Source organism: Cyanistes caeruleus, chromosome 1 (genome assembly GCF_971803275.1).
Source record: "Cyanistes caeruleus chromosome 1, bCyaCae1.hap1.1, whole genome shotgun sequence".
Taxonomy (NCBI): Eukaryota; Metazoa; Chordata; class Aves; order Passeriformes; family Paridae; genus Cyanistes; species Cyanistes caeruleus.
In genome coordinates, this window is record NC_141701.1 from 134,816,575 (window position 1) to 134,842,276 (window position 25,702).

Here is a 25,702-nt window from a genome sequence, read left to right on the forward strand (position 1 = left end):
GCACCAAAACTAAACTATGTATAGTATTAGCATCAGGTATATAATAAACAGAAGTCAAAAAGAAGTTAGAACGCTTTCTGATCTTATTTTTATGCCTTCTAATTTATCCACCCTACGGTGCAGTTACTCCTTCGAGTCTGAAGGTCCCCCTAGTGCTAAATTCTTGTCCTCTTTGACCTCTTGTTCCTTCTCAGAGATACCACCTCCCTGAACATAGCCCTCTGTAGTTCTGCACTTATTTTTTTAATCATGTAAGTATTAATCTCACTATATTTAAAGGATCTCATTTGAACAGGCTCAGAATGCCAAGTGATCAAAATGGGTTTTGTACAAAATCTTTGACTTTATTCTGCTTCAACATCTGAATGGATCTTGCATCCTCTGCAAGATTTCACTACATGAAATGTCAATTGCTCATTGACAATTAAATTTTGACTGCTGTAATTTAATTATCCATTATTTATATAATTCTTGGGTTTATTATAAAGCTCTGCAATAATTAGCATTTTAAAAATCCCAGACATAAAATATCAAGGCAAATACTTTGTAAGAAGCATCCTCAAGAAACCATAGAAGCTATTTAAAACACTACCTAATGCTTTATCCTTTGGAAGTCTACTTTTACCTCGCACATTGGTCAACAAAAATAATAGCTTACTGTAATTCAATAACAATAATGATATGACTCATAATGTTAGTTATACCGATAACAGATATCAAAACTAAGCTCATTTCCAGAAAGGCTTTGATTATTTCTAGAGTAATAGGTTAAGCTTGTTTAGAGCTATTTTATGTAATTGAAACTATTTTTGTGAAGAAAACACATGGAACAAAGCCACTGAAGTACAGGAAGAACTTGTCCCCCATCTCACACCATAACTGCAAGCTATATTTATAACTGGCAAAGTATTGCCCCCCTCTTCAAAGACAAACTGCTGGTGAGGCTCTTCTTCCTCTGCCCACTTTGCTTAAAATGTTCACAGCATGAATTTTTATCTCCACAGTGGGAGGCCAAGGATTAGCCCCAGTCTCCAAGAGGGTGGAGAGATTTAAAGGTCAATTTAATTAGCTCATTCTAATCTCTCACACGCCTAATGTAAATGTCATTGTTTTCTAACTGCTATTTTAGCAGACAAGATTGTATTTTAGAAACTTTGAACACATGAACTATGTGTTGGTTGTAATACAAATACTATGTGTAACTAATTTAAATAAGGATTCTAATAAAAATTGCCACTGAGTTGCAGCTCTTCCTAAGAGAAAAAAGGCAATAGGAAAATTCTGGTGGTAAAGCATAGAGACCTTTAGAAGAACAGTAATCTTTCAAACTGACTGGCTTAACAGCTTCTCATTGATTTAAATCTTCCCCATTTCACAATGTCTGGACAAAGGCAAACAACAGTTTCTGGTGCTGTGATCTCATCCAAAAGCTGTGGAAAACTAAAATGAGCTTCACAAGCTCAATGTACCCTAAAGACAAATCAGATCACATCCCAGACTATTTAAGAGTGCCTCTGGGCAAGCTTTGCATGAACAAATAGGCAAAAACAAGTGCACAGATGATGCTCTGTGATGACTGAAATCATAGGTCAGTGGAAAAGCTCATGGCTGTTGGAGGATGATGTACGCACAGTCTGGCTGTTCTTCTGCAGCAGAAGTCACAGTGCTGCTCTCTGGCCCAAGCACAGCTTCCCAATACGACAGACCCGGAGCTTCCTCCAACCTTTTTCTTTTTTTACAAGACCTCAGGAATCATGGATATTGCAATTAGACCAGATTACTGATTAACAAGGACATCAGAGAGACAGCGTCATACAACTGCCATAGATGCTCCAAGGTTACTTGCTGCAATTTGAAACAAATAGCCCACTTCTGAGATGATTTTTCAGGACAGTGTTTTGTCAGTGACTTATAGAGGGAAGAAAGGCAAAGTACTGGTGTTTTTTTAACAACAGAAGCACCAAACCCAGAGATATCTGGACTGTTACGCAGGGGCAGGTAGGGACAATTTTTGGGTCTATTTTGTATGGTGACACTGTGCATTCTTGTCATTAAGCAGGTGCTTATCTGGAAACTCTGTTGTGGAAGCAAGACCAGGCAACACTGAGCTGACACTGGAAGGTGTATAAGGAGTCTGACATGGAGAAAAGCATACCTGACCTACCAGTAACATGTGCTACAAGCACATTCAGGGGTGTAACCTCCCCTGCCTTTGCCAGGTACATGGACAATTTTGCATGATTTCTTGTCAGCTCAAAAGCATGACTCTCAAAAGGCCTACAGTGGATGTCATGGGACCTCAAAAAGATGAAAACAAGACACCATTGGTCCTGTGCTGCACCCATCAGAAATATGAATTGCATTCTATGACCTTGTAGATGTACACACTCCAAACACTTATGAACATTTATAAAAAAAAAAATTGTATTCAGGCAGTGATTACTGTGGTGAAAGATGTGAAAAACTTTGACAGAGAAAGGAGAAACACAAACTTTCTTTTTTTGCATTGAGCTATCCTTCCAGGAGAAGGGTTATGGGCTCCTTGACTTTGTTGAATAAGAGTTAATGAATAAAACATGAGGGCCTTTCCCAAATCAAGTTATCCTATTGAGACTGTAGATCTAGAGATTTGGAGCTGTCAGCTTAAGGCATGCACTTGCTTTGGAAAGACTTAGGGCTCTTTTCCTGGGAGTCTTTTCCCTTTAGCTCTGCAAAGCTTGGCTTGATGCCTTCCTTTCAACAGCTGTGTCTGTAAGAACTTGGGGAGTACCTATCAGTTTGTTCTTTTCATGTTGCCAGCACATGCTAAATTACTATTTTCCAGTTTGAATGCTTGGTTATGAATGATACTCAGTTTAAGCAAGGAACAACCAAAAGCAAGGCAAATTAAATGTTTTCTATGGAAAACTGAGAAACCATAAGTTAGAGTATATAATATAAGTTCTTATATTGCCATATGTACTAAGGTTAAGTCCCACCATCACTAAATTATTATTTGGGCTGACACTTAAGGCACTAAATCTTAGAACATTGGATTTAGATTGCAAACTTCATTTTTTTATGTGCTGGAAAGACTACAAACAGCACAGTTTTTGTTACTACAACTGGTTCAACACTTTACTACCACCACTGCCTATACTCATGTCAAACAAGATGTCAGCAGTTCTGAATGTCTTGGTGTCAATGTCCATTTGGGATTCATGAACTGAATACTCTGCTTACAGGAATCTCATCTGACAGATAAGCCCAGGAACTTTTCATGCACTGACAGACTTACCATGCTAAAATAGAATGACCAGCACTGGTATTTTCTTTACAAGACAGTTCTTGCTTTGACGACTTTTAATGCACTTTTTGGAATTAATTGAAAAGATTGTCTTAGGAATAAGCTCCAACTCCTAACATGGTTATTGCTGACCTTGCTGTCTGTAGTTTGATTCTAGAGATGGGCTTGTTCATTCCCAAAACAAGGGCCAAGAAACAAAAGCATCAATTTTAGAGCAGATGCACCAGCTGAGAGCTCTGATTAATATTTGTTTGTCTGAACAAACATATTGTGGACTGCAAAGTACTTTTTAAAGTTCTTAAAATGATGTCTTAGGACTGGATAAGTAATGCAAAATGAACAAAAATATTTAGAGATTTGATAAGGATTTTGCTGATCTAAAGTTTAGAGACATACTTTAGACACAAAGTTTACATAAATCAAAAGAAAATTATATTAAAAGCTGACATCTAAAAAACAAGCCTAGAATTTGCAAAGTTTTCCTGATGTCTTGTTTTGAGTCTAGACTACAACTCCTGCATAGAAAGCTCTGGGAGATACTGAAAAGTCTCCTGAACAGTCTTATCAGAAGTTAAAGAAGTTCATATGGTCTGTTATTAGGGAAACTGCCTTAAAGTAGGAATTCTCATTATTTCAGTTTTCAATCTTTTATACAGAAAAACGTTTAGAGAAATTGCAAGCATAGGTTAATTAAAAAGAACTTACAGACCCATCTGCTAAAAGTTCTTTATGAATTATTTGTCCTGTACAGAGAATCTCTACAAACTGCTCCTGCAGACAGGAAAAGTCAGATCTGAGCCTGTCTCCTATTACACCGAGTGCTAAAACTTCAAGGGAAGTCAGTTGTGTTCTCCCTCGTCCCCAGTAGAAGGCTCATTAGGTACACTGGGACACTGGTGCCCTCTGGTATGAGCAATTGTACTTTATTGGGTAAGAACCCAGTCTTCCTCTTTCGCCTAGCAGAATCCAGATGGAGGATTCAGCAATAACTTTAAGCAAGAACAGATGTGGTGGAGCATAGTAAAAAAAGTTTGCCTTCCCAGATCAACAGCAGCAGAAGCATTTGTAACAGCAGTAGATCCTATTTTTCTGCAGATTGTTGGGGGGTGTTAGGTGAGCCTGCCTGTTAATCTCTTATCATTTTGCAGTTTACAGAAACTAACCCTGTGATTCTTCTAACAGAACTCTACTCTCATATTTTCTAAGATAACAAAGCATGTCAACTGACTTGAGGAGAAACCCTAAAGAAAAACAGCTATCCCATTAATTGTATGGGGGGTGGCCGGAGGGGGTAGAAATCTTTCTTTAGAATAACCTTTACAGTGTCTAAAACTGAAGGGGAATGCAGAAATTAAAATTAATTTAGTGCTTACTGAGGGGCAGTATTACAATATCAGTTTTCTAATCAATTTTTTTCTTTTCTACTAGAAACAGTTAATGCTCTCAAATATTCCCCTGTGAATATGAGAAGGATTCTTTTTCAATTAAACAAGAAAACACTAACAAAAATACATAATTTACCCTATCAAGGCAAAATCTGTCATTACTTAATGATCTAGCTATTGGAATTATTTTGACACTTAAAGTAGTCTTCAATCAGAGATCCATATGTACTTTCTTGTAACATCCAACAGTACAAAGTAAAACAATGGTCTCTTTCCCTTTGACAATTTATAGTCTTTATAAATGGTTAAAATAGTTTTAAAGTTTTTCCAGCATTCAAATGCAATTTTGACTCATACTGACTGATCATCACTTGTGTTCCTCCTTTAAAGAAAAAACAGCCAGACCAGTTTTTAATTTCATACAGTAACTGTTTTAGAATTTTTAATATAAGAACAAAGTTTCTTAACCTATATTAAAGACTTTATTTATCATAACAAGTTTGTATAGGCAATCTTTGAATGAAACTCAAGGTTTCACTGATTTCATACTATATTTTCTATGCTGCTGTCCATTATAAAGCATGAATCACAAAGAAGTCCACACTCAGCATTAGCAACTGTGCATGTATCTCCACAAAACTCCAATCCCAGTTCAGCACTAAATGTCTCTTGGAGATGCCCAATTAGCTATGAAATATAGACAGATGAAGGACAGACTACCAAAAACATCTCAAAAAAGGGAGTTGGTTTGTGTCATGTGAAGGGAGTTCATTCCAGGAACTATAATGGCCATTACTAGAAATGGCTTCCTGTAAGGCATGAACCATAGACAATTTAAGGAATTCCTCTGACTCCAAAGTAAAGATTACTTGTAGGAAAAAACCCATGTGCTTGGTGAGATTTAAGTCTATCTTCAGAGACAAAAGGAGATCTCAGTAAGACAAGTTCTATATATTAATTATTCCACATGTGAACTAAGTCTGTGTTAAGCAGTCCACAAAATTACTACAAAAATGAAAAACACAACGTAAAGAATTAAAATTAGTGTAGCCCACTACTTACAGCATACACTACCAATTTTTTTTCATGAGGTAGGTTTTGTTTTTTTTAGTGCTTACTCATAAGGAAAGACTATTTGCCCTCTGGAACTACTCATCAAGGATATCAGCAGAACATTCTGAAAACAAAGGCATTTAAAATGAATGTTCTTTGAGACTGTGACTGATGTGTCTGACTAATGAACAAGGTAATTGGGTTTATTTATCTAAACCAATCCTTTCTGGCTCAATAATGAGAATGACATTGTTCACAGTTGACTAGGACTCCCTTCCTAAAAATCACTATATAAGGAAAACTATCAGAAAAAGTAACTTGATATTTCTTCTCTAAGCTTTCCCATACGTCTACACTGCAAATAATTTCTCAATTTCCGGTTTAATTCTGAGTATAAGAGAATTTTAACCAATAATAATTGGATAAACTTCCTTGAAGATACAGGTTATCTGAAAAAAAAAAAAATGAAACTCCCTTTGTCAAATTAGATTCTCTTTTCAAATCACAAGCTGTAACATTAAAATGGAAGCAACTTCTACTTTTAATAGGGATAATTACCATTTTACACATGGGGAGACAAATTTTCTTTATGTTTAGTTCTGTAAAAATAATTTACTTTTGAAAGTGAGTTCAAAATACATTAATACTTTGAGGATTTAATTTCATTGTTTTTTAATCAGATTAGTCCAGTAGAAGAATTCAGAGTGATAAATTGCTGAGGCTGAGGAAAAAAGCAATACTGAAGGCAGACACTGTCTTCCCTTAGGATTAAAATTAATGTTAACTATCTTCTGTTTTTCACTAAATATGCTTTAAATACTAAAACAAATGAGATTCTTTTTCTAATACATAATTTTGTTGTATCAAAAACCAGGATGTAGTTACATGTTCTTATTTTTGATTGCTGATTGGCTACATTACCAAAACACATAGATACAAAGAAGTATTTTTGGTTTTAATCTGAAAACACAGACGGTTTATCCAGTGACAGTTCCTTAATGCTGTTTTATCATTGTTATCATTAATAAATCCAAATAGCAGTATACCATATTTACAAGAGGAATTTCTGCTGCGGAACAACAGTCCAGATGGAAACATTTCACAGTGCTGTGGAATGTAGCATTTTTGAGTATGCCAAGTTTGCCAGTTTTAACTCACTATAGCATCTTATGTCTTCTAACATTTACTGAACTGTACCTTCCATTGTCCAGTAATGTCCAAAGCCCATGTTCTAAAGATAGCAAGCATGAGTTGACATCACAATTTTAGGAGAAATCACATCTTCCTTCTTTGACACTCAACCTTTTCCTTTGTCAAGAAAAACTAAATCTTCATATAAAGGGACCGAGTAACTTCTCAAGGAATAGGAGCCTCCTTGGTCCATTAGCAGAACTGAACTAGGAATGCAATTTTGATATAACTGTTTAAACTGCTGGCCTCAGTCTCGGTGCATTTCCTTTTAAACAGTTCTTCATAAATAGGATAATGAAAAATCATGGAACACGATCATGACAGCTCTGCCAAAATAAACCAACAATCCTCCACTGACTGGGAAAGTGTCTTAGCACAAGGTCACAGTGGTAGGATATTGAGATTCATAACCTAATCTCCATCTACACTCCTGCACACTTTAACCCACCTAGGCATTACTAACATGTTGTTTGATCCTGAAAAGGGGCAAACTGGTAAAAAGGATTGTCGAAGGACTCGGATAGATTTTGGCTGCAATATTCAGTTTGCTCTATTGGCAAGAATGGGAGTGTTACTGTACAAATTAATTTTGTACCATTTGTTTAGCTACTTAAAACCACTTAAAAATTCTCTTAATGCATTTTAGTGACATTATAAATGTAACTGCAGCTGAAATAAAAATAGTTTAAAAAACCAAAAGAGTACGAGAGGAAGCAGTACTGGGTTACACAGCAAGCATTCTTTAGGACAGGACATCTTGCAGTGCGACTGCAGAAAGAATTGTCCCTGTGACTGAAATGCTGTGCATTAGAAACTGTCAATAGGCAAGAGAACTGTCAGTGAGAACTGGCAAATCAGGCTGAAGCAGAGTTCAAGGACTTTCTTTTGCAAAGGCAGAAAGAAACTCTGACTGCATGGAACAACCCTGCCAAACCTAGAGCAATTTCTTGGTTTACTGTATCTGCTTTACACAAGCAATTTGTTTCCAGATCCTCTTAACAATAGGAAAATGAGACATAATGAAACAGGATGAAACTGGCAGGCCACAGGTCACCCTCTTCTAACCAAAAAGATCATTAGGGATAAAAAAAATAAAAAAAATAGGCTGTGGTCATTTCAGAAACCACATCTCATACAGACAGAACACTGAAGCAACAGTTATCTAAGTGACTCAGCTGAATACAGAATCTCTTGTCAGAAGTGCTCAGGCATTATTTTTCCTTCTTATTGCAAGAGGTACTACCCTGCAGCTTCAATAAATTGTGCCTTATATGGAGGCACTATAATGGGAAACACAGAGGACTAAAGATAGCAGAAGGACAGGAACCAGAAGCCAGCTAGGGCAGGCCAAAAGGTAAAACACAAATGTGCATTTCACCAGCCCAGGCTTTTTTAAAGTGAACTTACCTGAAAATCTTGATCATCAATTCCAAATCTCTCTCTTAGATTACGGAAAACCATTGGACAATACTCTTTAAATTTGAAATGACTTGGCATATTTTCTCTGAAAGAAGACAAAAGCAATTCAGCTTCATTACTGTGAATATATAATAAATAACTCAAGAGAATTTTGTCTCAAAGCTATTCATAGAAAGCTGAGGGTAACAATCCTCTGACATTCTCTTCCAATGCTTTTTTTTTCCAGTAAGATTGGGTTATTTAATTTTTCTTCACCATGTTTAATGAATGTTTATTAGCTTGCTATAACATAATCATGTCGTAGCTAAGGAAGTACAATGATGAAATGAACACAAACTGCATTTCAACAACTCAAACATGGACTCAAAAGAAGAGAATGTTTTTCCACTGCCCTAAAAGATGAAGCCTTAGATTGGATTATACAAGAATTACTATACCATCTATGACATCAAAAAGTACTAATAGTGCCAAAACTTCAAGAAAATTTTACTCATTCAATAGAGAACTAGTTTTAACATCCTAGTGTTCATTTTAGAGTTATACAAGAGAAAAGCTATTTTGACCTATGTCACAGAAGACCCAAAGTAGCAAAATTTTTATTTTCTACATATATTTTTGAATAAAATGCAGGTTATAGACAAACCAATATTAATAGTTTTATATATCTGTACATTCTGCTTATGGGGCATTTTATATTTAAGAGACAGTAGATAGTGTGTGAAATTGTCATAATACTTTTGAAGCTTCTATATGATCGGTATGATTTTGCATTATGGAAAATAAAAAGCTGAACATTATTCATGTTTGACACAGCCTTTAGATTCTCATTCAAACACTACACTTAATAACAAGTACACATGAAGTTTTGTTTTTAGAAATACACAAATAAATGCTTATATCAGCAATAAATAATGACACCAAGAAAGGATCGCCTTCAATATCTAAGATCCTCATAAGGCAATAATAAACCATATGGAGGAAAAATTCTACCCAGCAGCCTTTGCTGTTGCTTTTTAGAACAGCACAGATGGTTATGTTTATCTCAGGATTAACTTAATCATCAAAACTTCAGTACCATGCACTGAAAAATAACAGAGTTCATAGTACTTCATAAAAATATCACTGCCACTATCCACTTCTACACAAAATTGTTACTTGTACTTACTTGTTGAAAAGGTGATTGTCCACCTTTATCTTTGAGTATGCTTTGAAATCATCTGGCATCAACATAACAGGGATTTGAACATGGCTCAGTTCATTGATCTAGAGAAAACAGAATACATTTAGTTGCTGCTGTCTTTGCAGAGATGTTACATATATATCTTAATTCTGAAGGTCTACTATTTCCTTTGTATATATCCCAGGAGTGAATGCAGGTAACAGAAGAATGTAAAAGCAGTGCTATTCTTTCCAGATCAAATGCAACCTCAAGAGCCACACTTTGGAAAAGAAAAAACAGCATTCCACGTTTAGACTTGTTTCAGAAATAAAAAAAGTGCTTTAAAGGACACCTGGAGTGTTCTTTTATGGAAGGTCAATGACAGTGCCATCAAAATGGTCTCCTATACCAACACATTGTTCTTGTTTAGTCAGTCAAGCTATGTTTTCCAAAGATAATTTGACGTCTTTATTTCCAATGACTATTTACCGCCGTAGCTTATGAAGCAATCTTACCTGTGTCTTGAACTATTTATAGAAAACAAAGTGAAATTTTGCACTCAAGTGAATGTAGATACTTTCAGTTCAATATGCAGAAGTTTTTTTCTCACACCAGTGCAAAATTCAGATGGGTTTTTGTAAGTGACAGTACTCAGGCATTTCTTTGCTTGTTCACATTGGACAAACAATTTAAATAAATGTTGCTTAGAAATGAAATTAAATAGATAAATTTGCTTGGAGGTGCATGTAGGCCCTAAGGTTTTCCTTGTTTTCTTACATTTATGTGGACCACCTACTCTTTCTAGCTTTGAAATGAACACTGTCGGTATTCTCCAGATTAGGATTTTTCCAGTTATATTTGCAATTTACTTCTGACCACATTTCTACTATAAAATGTAGAGACTTTACCATGACCTAGTTTGTAGGCATGTTTTTAGTACTGCATATATTAATCTACCCTTACTTTACTCAGGTTTAACTAAAACACGATAAATACAAGACAGAATTGTTAAGCTTGTAATGGTCCTTCCAAACCAGGAATGAAATACCCATTACAACAACAGTCACCAAATACCCATGACATACATTTTATCCATGTTTTTACGGCACTCTACACCCTGGTCACGCATCTCAATTTACCCAGTCAAATCTCTTTGCTCATACAGAGCACATTTTTTCTCAGCAGTTTTCTACAGGGTTTAGGGGGAACCCCTACTCTCTGAGAATGGAAATGAACACTAGGGCTAGATGCAACAACACAGGTGTGCTCCTCTGCTCCCTAGCATTGCTTATCCACCAGTGTTTTCCAACTAGGAAGATATTAATTGTCTGTAAATGCTACCCCTGCTTAAGAGAGACTTTTGGAGAAACCTTTACTGAAGCAGCTATCAGTTAAAAATACTGGGGGGGAAAAAAAATGCACTCCCTGCAAGTGTGATCTTAAGAACTGAAGTTAAACAAAAGAGGTAAAGAGTGAAGAGCTTTCTAGCTGTTAAGCAGAAGAAAGAAACCAACATGGGCAGGCAGGTCAGGCAATCTCTCCTTACCTTTCAATACTTTAAAGCCCCAGTAATGTTCCCTGCTATGTCTCGTTTTTATCATTCAGATCCTTACAGCCAACATGCAAACTGCTAAGATCTGTTGGATTTTATGGAATGCTTCTTTGGAAAGACCTGAAAAGTTCTATCTAGAAGCATGGCAGCTATAAGCAGAGCAGAGAATGGAAAGAGAAAGATGTCTGGGATGAGCTCAAAGTGCTCCACTCCTTGGAGTTGTAGAGAGAACACTCTTTCCCCACTCCAAAGGGAGAGAAAGAAGAAACTCCAATAAATTTTTGAAAACACAGCTGTACAAGCCTAATAAATCATGATGACACCTCATTAAATACAACATAAAATAAGAAAACGCTGATTGAAAAATCACTACATCCAACATACATGCTCTTTGCTGAAGTTGATACCACTGTACATCAATCTCACCCTGAAGCCACGAGGCAGTTCATGAGTCTGCAGAACCGTCTAGCTGCTGTACAAATAAAACTAGGGACATGTAGATATATTACACAGAGATAAGAATTCTGAATTTATTTTACCATCTCTTGCAGATTGCCAGATCACACTTGAACAAAGAGTAGCAGAAGCATACGTGCATGTATATATATTCCAGACAAAAATGATCCAAATATTCTGCTGAATAGCTGTCAGAAATGCTGAATTCTAACATCTTCAGCTATCTACAACAACAGTGTGCTTGAAAATTTGCATTTTAGATTATCAAAACTGCATTGATCAAATTTTTATGTGTACTTGCTTTCTTAATTTGCTGATAGAAAGTTTATCTGCATACATCTATCGATTAGCTTTCATGCTGTGGATATTTAAATTTGTGCTAACTAATGGCACAGGTTTACTTGCACCTGTAGGCCTTACAAACATCACCTACACAGTGGAATGAAAAAGCCTTTGTATGTGCATACTTTGGGGAATTCTTTGATTTTAAGAAAAAAATTCCGAAATAGTTCTCTTAAGAAGTTCCCTACAAGATATGAATGCACGCTCTTCCCATTCCCCAGTTGAGCAGAAAAATACCCACTAACAAAGGGTATGATGGTTTTGTTTTGTTTTTTTCAGGAGGGATGACTTTTTCAGGGTGCACCTATTTATTTTTTTGTGTGTTTTTGGTTGCTTGCTTTGCTATTTTGGTTGGGTTTTTTGGGTATTTGTTGTTTTGGTTTGTTGTTTTTTTAAGATTCACCCAAATCTGAGGTAAGTAAAAGTAATTTCTCTACTATTTTTGGGAATTCCTCTCTAGCAGAATAGGAAAATAAAAAAGCAGGTGATGAACACACAGTAGAAGTGACCTTTGGTATAGCACACCAGCTGAGTAATGGCATATCCCAGCAGCACAGACCATTAATTAATTTAAACCTTTCAAGTATAACGTCTGGTTCTTTGTGCAATAGTACATATTTGGATAGATTTGATGAAGCCAGACTGGAAAATGCACACAAGACAGAATGGAATACCCGTGTCATTAGATCTTGGTGGAAACTGGAACCACATTGTGGGGGGGAGGGAGAAGAAACAATATCCAAAACACCCCCCTCAACCAGCTCTTGAAAAGCTAAAAGAAAAGGAAAAGGTCAGAGGGATCAATTCTCTACTTTGCCATCACTGTGTGAAGAAACAGTCACATCTGAAAACCACTAAAAATTAAATGCAAAGAAAATATTTTGAGTCTTCCAATTTATCTCAAATGAATATTTTGCTTCTTCTTCTGTGTTTGAAAGTTAAGCACAACATAAAATGTATTAAGATGCATACGATACCTTTGACAAGTAAAATGTCTATCTTTTCATGTTACCCATTAAATACAGTTAGCTCCCTTAGCAATAGCAAATGAGGTGTGTATGAGGATGAAAGTTCGGTATTCCAAATTACAACAGAAATTTTGCTACAATAGCTGTAATAATTACATAAGAAATACCCATTTTCCTCTAAGGAGTGCTTTTGAATGTAATAAAATCATAAGCAAGAAACAATTTCCCACAAGAGATAACTGCAAAGCATAAATGAAGCAAAAACAGCTCACTGGACAGAGGACTGAGGGCCGAGGATCAAACATGCATTTAATTGCAATTACTTCTTAGAATCCACATGCACAGCATCTCTATAATAAATGCATGTGCATCATATTGAAAAGGAAAATTCTTTGAGTCTTGAACCTACATCCTTTAATTACCTTGAATTATTGCTGCCAATGCAAAATTTTGCTGCAGCTTGTCTTTTTAAATGGACAATGCTTGCTGTATCTTTGAGGAATTCAAATCTCATAAAATAGCCTTAGAGAAAGTATTGTTTTAAATATGAATTACTAAAATTTTAGTTGTACAGTAACCATGAATATTATGTATAAATACCTCATGTGTATTAATAACATTTGTAAACTCATGCACACACAATATTAACAAGTGACCCAGAAACCTCCCTTTAAGTAATTAATTCAGTATCTTCTGTGATATTACTATAAACACAAGTGGTTATGCGACTTGGAAACATCTCACAACAATTTACAAGCTTGAAGACATTTAAGAATGTTAAAAGCCTAAGACTGGCATTGCCCATTTAAACACACATACAAAAAACTGTGGCTCAGGGTGGTGGCTTGGCCATGGGAGGTAGGAGAGGGCCAAAGCAAAAAGAAGCTTTCAGGAAAAAAACCGATTGCAACTCATTTTGCTCCTGCAGGTTTAGGATTGAATTCAAACTGTCAGGAAAACAGAGGCTGTAATTAAACTGCAAATAAGGGAATAATAAAAGCCTACTGGACATTGAATAAATAGTAAGACTCAGCTGGTAATGATTTTGAAATTAGCACACAGAGAGGTGTTCCCACAAAGCCATCTTATATTGGTGACATTTCAAATAAGCTTCTCTAATTTATATGATTTGAAATCAAGCAATGAATATATCATAAATTGTTAGGCATTATTAATGGCCCTTATTTAATTCAGATACATTCACCCTAAACACCACATTACTAGGGCAATGCATAATTAAGCATTAGTTTTCATTCTGTCAGAACATAACATTGCTTGTATGCAAAGCAGACAATGAGATATTTAAACAGCATATAATAAAAGCAATTTGCAGCATACATTGTATGTTTAGCTACAAGAGTCAGAACAATAACAATAATCCAACAGATACAAGGTGATGCCTATTGCTACAATTCTACAGCAAGAAAGCTGCCTAACACATGACAGCTGGTATAACTCATTTAAAAACCCAAATCAAGTAACCAACCCATCAGCCTTAAAGAACCCAAAGAAGCCATGCACAGTGCCCAAAATTTAATCCCAAGCAGATCACAAACTGCACCCAGACTATTTAGCAATGTCTAGCTTCTTTTGAAACTCTCTTCCTATTTAAAGCCTTCACACTCTATGGGTTTTTTTGTAGTTAATGTTGCAGCTTTAGTATACAGCATAGATACTGTTTCCTTTTAATTCAACGTATCAGCCTGCCAGACTCACTGAAACTACGGAGGGATGAGGTGTTTTCACACCGAACAGCCTGATAAAACATCTCAATCGCAGTTACAGCTCTTGGCAGTTCCACACACAGGAAAATCCCTGCTGTTCCTGATGCTGGATGTGGCAGAAGTTGTGGAAGTGCTACTTTCTTTTCAGCTGTTTATCTCCCAGCTCTCTTTGTGTACTGAAAGCTAATTCACGGCAGTCTGATCTGCTGAGACAAACAAGCTACAACCGGTTTGTTACTCTAAAAGAAAGCCTAGTGCATTTTTCACAAATCTGTGTATTTTTCAACACTGATTTTGGAAGAAGTGGGAGCGGTAGAGACTTCTGAAGAAAGAAATTATTTGGGTCTAAAAATAGAACTGAACCTTTAACACCACCAGCAGTTCTGAGATTTTTATGTTCATGGTTTTACTTTCTGCATCACAGCTTCTCCTTTGGCAAAGAAACTTGTACAGAAATCTGAAGAGAAAAAATATCAAACCATGTTTTTGGTTCAGACACGAAGTCACTATTTTGAACAGGCCACAGTGGTGCAGTTAATTCATTTACTGGTAAGTTAATGTTTCTGAAAGGAAGCCTATGGGCTTCTAATGGATTGGTCTTAGAAAACAAGGTTGCAGAACAAGAACACAATGGAGGAAAACTCTTTGGGGAATAAAATTTGTCATTTAGGAGACTTATTTCTCATTCTTCTGGCACCTTGATACTGAACACCCTGAAGGTCTTACCAAACAGAGCATTTTCCTGATCACTAGTAGAGCACAATCACCTAAAAGATAAAGTTTCTTAATCTTATTAATTCTATTGTCCTGTAAAAAGCCATTTCCAAAGCTGTTCCTATTCTGTAAGGAGCAGAGGTTTAGGTTAAAGCACAACAGGCCGAGTGGTGACAGGCAGAGCTACAGGCAAGCATTTACATCCTCTCATTCCCAGATGTGGAACACACTGTGGTATTGCTACCAGGACAGTAAACGCCTTGTGCTTAAGTATAAACTGAAAGTGAAGTGATTATTTTACAGCTCTTTGAAATCTACCTTGAAGGGTCTGAAAACGGTGGATGAGGTCAGCAGCTAATCAATTTTGTGGAAGACATTTGCCTGTTACAGGGCAAAACCATCATTTGATAAATGTCATTTGACAGTTTAAATTACACTCAAACCCATTCTTGCAAGAGAAATAAAAGGTTAAGCTAAGTTCTGCTGTAGAGAAATAAATCAGTTGAGCAAAATACTCCTTAATTTGTTTTAAATGAGGTTTTCATCATTTCAATCACTCAAAAAATTAATCTCTTTCCCCTACCTTCCCTCCCCCCGCCAAGGTAAAAACTATCCAGGCTTTTTTTAAAATTTTGCAATGTGTTAGATTTAGGCATAGAAGACTTCTATATAAGGACTTTCCAGTTACCTATTCAGAATCAAGGCCTGAAAGTCATGCAATTATATGACTAAGAAAAACAGATGGTAAAGCATTTAACTTTCTCTGTGTGTTTAAAATCATTGACATTTAAAGTGTATTAAAAGAAAAAGTTTGAATAACCAAGTTAAACCACCTTGCCAGGTAAAAGAATCAAAATTTTACATGTCTCAAAACATCTACCAGTAATTACCAGAGCAGCTTTGTGTTTTTACAATTCAGGTGATGCCTGTCATTAGATTTGTCTTTCAATAAAATTCAATAATTTAATATTAGAAAAGTAGGCCCAACTGAACCAAAAGTATTCCAAACTGCCTTAACATATACTTTTCCTAAAGTACTAATCACGGATGTCTGAAATACTCTGCAAAAGTATTAAATATACATTGTATTTAGCAATACTGAGAAACTAACACCTCAATTACAGCTTTTACATTTTATCTAAAAGAGTAGCAAGACATTTCTGAAGTCTTATGGTTTGACTTTGAATTTAAAAAAAACAAAATTTAAAAAAAAAAAAAACCAACCAAGATATTTTCATGAGACTACTTAGCTGCTGTTTTCCACAGAAAAAGGATCTGTTTGGGCAGGGAAGGTCTGTAGTACATGCATCCATGTGGAAAACAGGATATTGTGACATACTCGAGAAAGCTCTGGACAGGATATTGTGACATACCAAACACAGTCTTAAGACAGAGCAAAGAAACCATTTTCAAAGAGCATTCATGTTGTTTTTAAATTTGAGTATCAGGGTCCAAGAATCTAGACAAAGGGTTTTATAGTTTGGTTATCACTCCTGTTCAGAGTTTGGAGTGACACTGTTAAAAGAACCTATAACAAAAGCGCTTAAATTGCATTTCCTTCCCAACTATTTTGATGCAAGCTTTTTAGTCTTCCAAGTCTCTTGGACATTTACACAGTCTAGAATATCCAGAACAGCTGCTGTATATTGTCAGACAAGCATTAAGTCACATTTCTACAGATTTGGTTAAAAGTTCCCATGAATCTCCTTACACATTTCAATGAGCGCAAAAAGTAACACTTCATAATGTGCCAAAGAATCAAAGGCCACAAAGAAATTAAGTAGCTCAGATATAATGTCTGCCATGATAATCCCTCATTCTCCTAAAAGCTAGGTCAAATGCCATAATATGTAGAAATACATATTATGTATATATGTATATATAATTAATGCCCATTAATGAAATGGGAATTAGAAAAATAGAAATATGACTTCTTTGTAGTGGAGATTTTTGACAAGCAAAACACTTCCAGTAGCAAATGGCACACAAAAATAAAGTCCTGTATCTCAGTCCAAAAGAAAATTGTAAAGGACTGAAAGCTCTTCATTTTTGGATAAGTTGTGAGGCACATTTTACACATGAGCTCATCCTTGTTTGTAAAAGCAATTGTTAAGAAGACAGCAAGAAAGGGGGCCCAGCTCAGACAACAATTTGCAAGCTATTAGCTTGCCACAAATCTTAAAACATAAAAAATAAAAGAACATTTTATTTTTTGAGCAAAAAATATCAAGCTGTCCCCTTGAAACTTAGATTTGTGCTGGGAGGTTGATGCGCTTTGACCATCTATCATATCAATGGGTATCCTCAATTATTGTTTGGAATACTGATTTTACAATAAACACACTTGTCACAAGGTCTGATAGCCATCTGGTTTGCATTTCTCTAATTAAAAACAAAATGCTTATCTGGCAACAGATAAACTTCTAGCTCAGTTGGCTTTGTCCTAAAAGCTTCACAAAAGAATGACTAAAAAGAGGAAGATGGTAGGAAGCACCAAGTATTTATCATAACAGAGGGAAAGGTTTAAAGAAGGTAGGTTCAATTCTATATACAAAGTAAAATTTACAACTCACAGACAGATGTTCTGCTAAGTTTCTAAATTATTTATTTATTGTGGATTTTAGAAGAATTCAACAAGGAAGAACAAAATGAAATAAATTACACTTATATTCCATGAATTGTGTTACTCAGATTTGAAGAAAAACCAAATGTGACACCCAGTCAGAAAACAAACCTAAAGGAGTATATTAAATAATGCTCATCACATAACAGCTTTTCAGATTATATTTTTCAAGTATAATATTTTAGCATAGGAAAAATTAGTTCATGAAATTAAACATAAAATTCCAGTAATCAATTGAACAAACAAGAAGATGTTGTAGCCTTACCTGAATATTATAATTGAAAAATAAAAATCAATAGGAAAAAAAAGTTACCTTTAACACAGAAAGGCAAAGTATAATGGGAAAAGAAACCTAAGGAACCATTTCGCTATAACACTCAGCTGCTTAATGAAGAAAAAGGCTTTAAGAGCATCCTGCCTAAAGAAACAGCCTGGGAAGTATGCAGAACAAATGCCATAATGCAACAATTTAAGGCATCAGATGGGCCTCATTGTTTTTCACAAGTTGTAACAAATGTAGAAAACCCAATTTTTGGCCTATTTTTGCACTGGTATAATGAAGGTAATGCATTTCACATTAGTAGTAGTAGTAGCAACAGTATTAAAGACGACCAGTTGAGAAGGGGGTTTAATGTACTGTCAAGTATTCCAGCCTCACAAATATGTTACCATTTAGAAAACCACTGAGTTGTGAAAAGATGACATTAAGGCATGATTTCTTCTGGCCATTTCTGACTATGCATTAGGTAAAGGCTGGAGCTGTGAGGCAAATTTTCTTCAAACAGCAGCAATACTATTTGCATTACATAAATCTAATTTAAAAAGTTAATTAACTGACCAAGAGTGACACTGAAGTACACGAAGGTCACAGCACCCGTATTTCCATGCTCTGTAATGTGGTGCAGCAGTTGCTCTCAGTAACATGGACCAACAGAGTAATTGGAGAGCATAAGGGACAACTTGCTCTGCCAGCACGTCTTAGCCTACAGCTAAATGAGCCTTTTTTAGCCTCAACCTAAATCTCCTATCCTTCAGGAGGAACGAATAACTTTACATGTAAGCACCATATAAACTATTGTCCTAGAGATCCAAATGGGTAAGAACTGCATTTCCTTAGTTTAGAGAAATTCCTCCGTTCACTTCTCTAATGCATCTTGGTTGTTGCATTGTAGTCTTGCATTTATAACCTTCTACTTCAAAGCAGTACAATGCCTGAGGTTGGGCTAACAGGACTGTAGTCAGTCACCTGTGAGGGTTATCAGCTTTCCAGGTTTTATCAGGCTTTGTGGTGGTGCATTGCCCTCCATCCCCTTTCCAGGCCTCGTTGAGATCTGAGAAATGCTTGTTAGGCCTCAGCCTTGAAAACAGCACCCGAGCTTAGCTCCTCTCGAGCTTAACCAGAAACACTGTCTGCTCCCAGGAATGGCTAACCAGCTCCTGTTTTCCTTATGAACAGCCTTGGAAAATTTTTCTTGTCTGAATGGCATAATGCTGCTGTTCTTACATTTTCAGAGAAAGTGCTGACCCAAACTGCAGGCAGGTTGAAACACAGTTATGACTAAAGCCCACTCTCTTGTGACCCTATAAACAGTCACCCAAAATGTGTCCTTTGAGCTCCTCTTGGCTGCAGTGGGCTGTGACCAGTGACCTCCATCTGACTGGGGCCTCTCAGAGCCAGAGAACCCTCATGTTTGCCAAACCGGGAGGATCACCAAACAACGAATCCTGGACTTACACCTCCACTCCTCGAGGCTCAACCCCTTCACCCCTCAGGAGAAGCAGGGCATTCAAAGCAAGTATTTCACTGACCTCTTAGGGGAATTTTTCACAGCTGCCTTGCCTGCACTGACTCTTTATGCCTGTGTGCATACATATGGTACAGTAAATCTGAGAGGAATGCTGCTTTCTTAGATGTTTAAGTACCTTGGATATTGAACTGAGATAGGCCCGTAATAAGCTTGTGACATACTACTTAACCTTACTTAAATACTGCTAAGTGTTGGTCTTTTGCTGAGTTGCTAAGTATAACTTCAAAGTTGTAAGTAAGGTTAAATACTATTAAGTGTTATTCCTCTGTTAAATTGCCATGGTTAAGTCATAAGTTTAAAGTGTAAGTTAAGTTAGATATAAATTAACTGTTGTTCATTTGTTAAATTATTTGGTTTAAGGTAAAGGTGTAAGTTAAGTTAAAGTACTGCTGAGTGCTGTTAAATGATGTTTCAGGCCATTGTTCCTTTTTATCCTCACTCTCACCACCCTTTTATCACATGAACATACTCATCCCTAGATGTTCATTTCTCAGTTAATTTCTGTTTTGATTGCCTGGATTTCATTTGGTTTTGTTGTTGCCTGTTTTTCTTTGCTGTGCCTTAACTGCCCTGTAAGTAGTAGAATGAATCTTGCCAATGAACTTTGTCATGCTGTCGCTTAATATTAAACCTGGCTTTTATTGATACCCTTGCCAATGATTTTTTAGGCTGTCTCAAACACTCCTTCATAACAGGATGCCGTCCAGTCAGTTTTTGCTGCACGAAGCCACTGTATGGGCTTCGTTTATGAAAATGCTCTCGGAGCCAAAGCAGAAGCTCTTGCTGGTCAACACACCACGACATCTGGAAGGAGACATGAAAGGCCTTAAGTCCCAAGGAAACCAAAGAGAGCCTAAGCTGAGTAGCAAGCTCAGAACAGACATCTGGGTTTGTTTAAAGGTTATTTTAGCACTTTCCTGTCCACCTTGTGGTCACTGACTTCTCTTATGTATAGTTTCTAAATATGCATTAACCTCTGCTTCTCACAGATATTAAAACACACATTTGTTTGCATGTACACTCTGCAGCTTCTGGCTACTGAAGCAATGAGTTTACATGTCACTCTTTCACTGCTTGGGAAAGACCAGTATCCAGGAATGGTTATAATGAGCTATGTTTTGCTACTGCTCTGGATATCCTTTTTCCTCACAGAATCTCGATTTATTTTGGTAGTAATACTACACACAAATTTTCATTGATTTGTTATCATTATGAGATATTGAATGTCCAAATAAAACAACTGCAATGTTCATCTTGCTGAGTGCCAAGTATTTAAATTACTGAATATTATTTCAAAACTCCAGAAAGCCTTCCCAGCCCTGCAGAAGAGGAGAGAAGGAGCCTCACCAGGGACTCATTATCTCCCAAGTCCTGTTACCCTCCTAGTCCAACTAAACTGGGAGTTGAGATAATTATACAACTCAAGGTAAACATCTTTATCCCTTGATATGAAATAAAATATAATTTGTTAAAAGCAACATAATGTAATTGTGCAACCTTTTCCCCTCTGTTTACAGGTCAGAATTTTGCTATCAGAGGATTTCATAAGCTTAGGGGGACAATAGGACGCGTTCAATAGGCAAGACGACATAAATCCGCTTTCTATTTATACTTTTTATAGCCCATAAATAAAAAGCAACCCCAGTGGTTTTAGTGCTGTTAATCTGAAGATACACCAGTGCTGCACTGCCTCTGAAAGGAGATCAAACAGAAATTGCCAAACTTTGTCATTCAGTAAGCAGGGCAACAACAAAACATTGCCTCAACTGTAAAGACAAAACCAAACTGCAATGACACAAAGTTTTCTGCAGCAGTTTCTATTATGCTAGCCACGGTAACCCTGCTCCAAATCCAGTCAAAAAGCATATCCCATGATGAGGTGGTTGGTGACAGTATTTGATCAGCTGCCACTCATTTCCTCTCCTGAGCCCAGGAATCACATTTCCAGGACTCAGAGAGCAGAACTATCCCACAGAAACTCTCATCACTGACATTTGACTCAGGTTATGTATTGCTAATGAACAGTATGAGAAAGAAAATCTAGTTTTGTGATTATTTCCATATGTGAAAATCCAAATTAAAAACACTTAATGATTTAATTTATCCCTTAAGCAAGAATTTCATAAACATATGTACGTATTTTACATATTCACATAAATAATTTAATAAAAAAAGCCCTGAGCTACCAACACACATTTTCAACCATTAATGCTAATCTGAACACAGCAAATTCTCCAATCCAAATAAAAAAAAAAAAATTACAAAATTAAAAAGAGTTCTGTATAATGCACCCACAGTGAGCACAACACTGCATTTTTGAAGAGCTGAAGCCATGTAGTATCAAACCAAGCAATATTTTTGGGACCAGAGGCAGGAGCAGGCTGCCTGCACAGCACAAGGGCCAGTTAACTCAACTCACAGCTGCTTTGCATCACCGCACCAGCACAGGCGGTTTGGAATGTGCACCCTCATGCCCTCCACGTTCCTCTGTGCATACATACTCATTTTCTCATTTTCAGTCTAAGAAATATTTTCTGAAAAACAGTGTTAAAAAGGAAATACACTGCCCTTAGTTTTCATTCAAAGATCTGAAAAACATATTTTAATTTTTTTTTAAACAAACTCACAGTAAAAGCCACTGCCATTCTTCTCAAGAAGACTGAGACCACAAGCTGCCATATTTTGTAAAATACACTGTAAAATGAGAAGTAACAGTAACTAATGATATATACATAATGCACATGACTATGATAATGCACTAATGATAACACCACCACTGATTCTACTATTCTACTATTAATTTCTACAGCAGCAGAAAAGTGAAGGGGCTGCAGGGTCAGTTGTGATGTGTTGGCCCTCCAAGCCATAAGGAGTCAGAGGGAAATTCACATGCAGCAAGTTAAGGATCGTGCTTGTTGCTTTTAATCCATCAAGTAACATACAAAACTCAAGATGGATTGAAAGTATTACTTCAAGCTTGTAAGCTCAGACTTTTATTTCTGGTATTTGATGACCCACATATTATTCATATTATTTATGAAAGCATTTATGATTTTGTACAAATTTGAATGAAAAGGTGCAGTTAATACTGGGGCATTGTAGGAAATCTAGAACAATTCTGTCTAGTTACAAGAAAGCTTCTGAGAAGAAAACAGGCTCAATGAGCCACAGGTGTTCTCAGAAAAACATAAAAAGCCCTATGCTTCAAACAAGTCACTGTTGCTACCATCACCGCAAAAGTAACACTTCAGATCTGCCCCATTTTTTTCTGCTTTTGCACCAAAATTTTTCCCCTTCTGACATACCTAGGGAGTGTGGTCAGTTATGTGACAAACCAGAGCTAGAACCCAAACTAAACCTGCCAAAAAGGGATTTTTGTTCATTTGGATGACTTGTCAAACCTGCTCACTGCAAGGCTGCAGGGAAGTGGAGGCAGCAGAGAAATGTTTCCTTCTACAATTCCTTAGTTTAAAGTGTTTTGACTAAGAACTAAAGCCCCTCAAGCTGGGAACGCTATTTGCAGTCTGAGAGGTGATTATTACAAAGTGAAGAAAAATTCATCCAAAAAATGTACTTTAAAACTTAAATGAAATTTTAACTTCAATACCTTGTAAAACATATCATAAAATGAAAAATAACAGCAACCAGAACTAATGACTGAACCTCCTGCACATAAACCTATTTTGATATTTGATTTTGCTGCCAACATTTAAGTACTTAAACTCGAGTTTGCTGAACTGCAAAACTAGATTTGGGTAACTAACTTGTTTTTAAGGTACAGACAGAATATTTTCTTCTTTTCTGCTAACAATGTTGAACACATAGGTCATTCAGAGTTGAGAAACCAATTGTCACTCAAAAAAAGCAAAAATATACTTGTTTTCCTTTTTGGGTCCCCTAATTTAAAAATGTTATGGAAGATGAGATCTAGTTTTGAAATCTTAAAGCATGTTTGTAAGTTGAACTGATTATAGTCTTCAGATAATACTTCCTTTGTTTAAAAAAAAATATTATGATGTCAAGTATAAAACTTGGTTTGATTAACTTATTTTCCAGTTTGTGTATCCAGGATATTTAAGGCTGCTTTATTTAACTTAGGAAAAAGAATGCTGATTTAGTGCATGGCTTTGCAATTTATCAGATGTAGCTTGACAAAGGGGATTTAAAAAAGTATCTCTCTTAAAAAACAAGCTCTTGTCTGCCAGCCCACTGTCAAGAATCTTCAGAGGAGACTGGCATGCAGTAGACCCTCCTACTTAGATAGTACTGATTTCATTAAATACAGATACAAAACAATTAAAATCAGTTACATATCAATACCAATCAGTTGCTTAGCAATTTAAGCTTCATTTAAACTTCTGCTTTAGAATTCACTACAGTCTGATGTCTCAGAGTCACTTCAGCGGAGCCTTGTTTGACATGGTTTTAGTCTCATGCTACCTTTTAGAACCTGAATGGATTTCTCTAATGCTCAAGAAAACAATCTCACCTACTCACAGCAAGAAAACATATATTTTCTAAGCAGTCATCAAGAAAACAGAATAATCCTCAATTCTTGGCTAAGAACTGCCATGCCTAAGCGTCAACAAGAATGAAAAAGTATACATCATTTAGAAGAAAAACATTAGGGTATTTTTGTCTTAAAATATTGTCCTTCTTTAATTCAAGTCTGTATGACACATCTTTCATATTTATACATCTTTCCCAGGTAAATTTACTGTCTCAAAATAAAAGAAGCTTTGTAAAAACTTTCCATCTTTTAAAATGCAAGATAAACATATCCTTTTTTGGACATCCAGATATTAGGAAAAAACCCATTTACTCCAATGATTCTGAAGCTCTACAAGCCTAGCGTTAAGTTTTTCTTTTTAAAGTTAGTAGCAACAAATAGTGACACACTATCTCTGCCTAGGCTTACAGAAGCAGTTATGTCAATAAACTCTTTATCAGCCAACAAACTTCATATCACAAACTCTAAAACTTGAATTCAAACAGCAGCAAAACCAAAAACTCTGCTGAACTTCTGGTTAGGAAGATTATCTTAGCAATTCTCATCTCTGTTTCCCTTAGACTGAAGACATCTTTGCAGGCTTCAAACACAGAAAAGCTGCCAGCACTGTACAGACAACTTCCTGTCTTCAGGATCCCTGTACTGTCTCCCTCCCACCTCTACTGTCTAGTAGTAGATAAGCCCAAAAGGCAAGACAGATCAAGTAAAGCCAATTTTCAGAGCTGCATTTGACACAACATGAGGACTATGTTGTTTTTATAGGGTCATAATCCAGCAGGGGGAGGAAAAAACCACTAGGGAAAAATAAATTAAAAAAAAGAAGAGGTAAAAAAAAAATTGTTTCAGTCCACAACATGTAAATTAAATGGGATAAAAATGACTCATACAGCCCTGGCTAATTCAAGTGACCTCAAATACTAACACAGATACCATTAAAGAAAACACTAAATAAATACACATTCTAAAATAACATACCCTCTATCTGCCAGTGCTAAGAATAGCCTTGTACTAATCTCTTAAAATACTGAATGATGGATAAACAGATGCTGTCATACTGTGATCTCTCTAACCACAGCAGTAGTTGTGCTTACCAGACCCAGGACTGAAATATCTAAAAGCAAGCACAAGTATTTTGTGCATGTCTGCCCACTGCCTAAGAGGAAAGGTTCTCCATTTCCTCCACCACAAGGGCTCCTGGGTATCAGCTGCAGTGCAAATGGACTCTAGAGGAACCAATGCATAGGTATTCACAAACAATCAAGGTAATTTATCTTTCTGAAGAAGCAGATATTTTGTTTCTCAGTGTCTCCTTAATGAAATAAAACACATCAAAGAATACAACTAGCTCAGATGAATCCCACAAGGAAAGCAGCCCAATTTCCTCAACAGTAAGGTGGAACAACCAGGAAAGCATTTGAGTTACTTCTTTTGAAGTGTTAGTACACATGCAACATATATACAGAGCACTGTATTCTCATATTTCAATTTGGTTTACTATCTGGAAATTAGTTT

At 36.3% G+C, this 25,702-nt stretch overlaps 1 protein-coding gene and 1 long non-coding RNA gene across 7 annotated transcripts in view; both read right to left on the bottom strand.

The window, feature by feature from the left end:
• PIP4K2A (phosphatidylinositol-5-phosphate 4-kinase type 2 alpha) overlaps positions 1 to 25,702 on the bottom strand; it is a 151,545-nt gene that overhangs the window by 41,605 nt on the left and 84,238 nt on the right. For all 6 annotated transcript variants that reach the window (XM_086860651.1, XM_086860656.1, XM_086860661.1 and 3 more), the window contains 2 exons: positions 9,500 to 9,597; positions 8,323 to 8,419 (listed from right to left, as the gene is read on the bottom strand). In XM_086860651.1, the coding sequence (XP_086716777.1) occupies positions 8,323 to 8,419; positions 9,500 to 9,564 (162 nt within the window). In that variant the 5' untranslated portion in view covers positions 9,565 to 9,597. The remainder of the gene's footprint in view (positions 1 to 8,322; positions 8,420 to 9,499; positions 9,598 to 25,702) is intronic.
• LOC111924143 (uncharacterized) lies at positions 20,294 to 24,256 on the bottom strand. Its single transcript, XR_002861488.2, has 4 exons — positions 24,170 to 24,256; positions 22,308 to 22,374; positions 22,100 to 22,214; positions 20,294 to 20,484 (listed from the first exon to the last, which is right to left on the bottom strand). It is a non-coding gene; the product is annotated as an uncharacterized LOC111924143 (long non-coding RNA).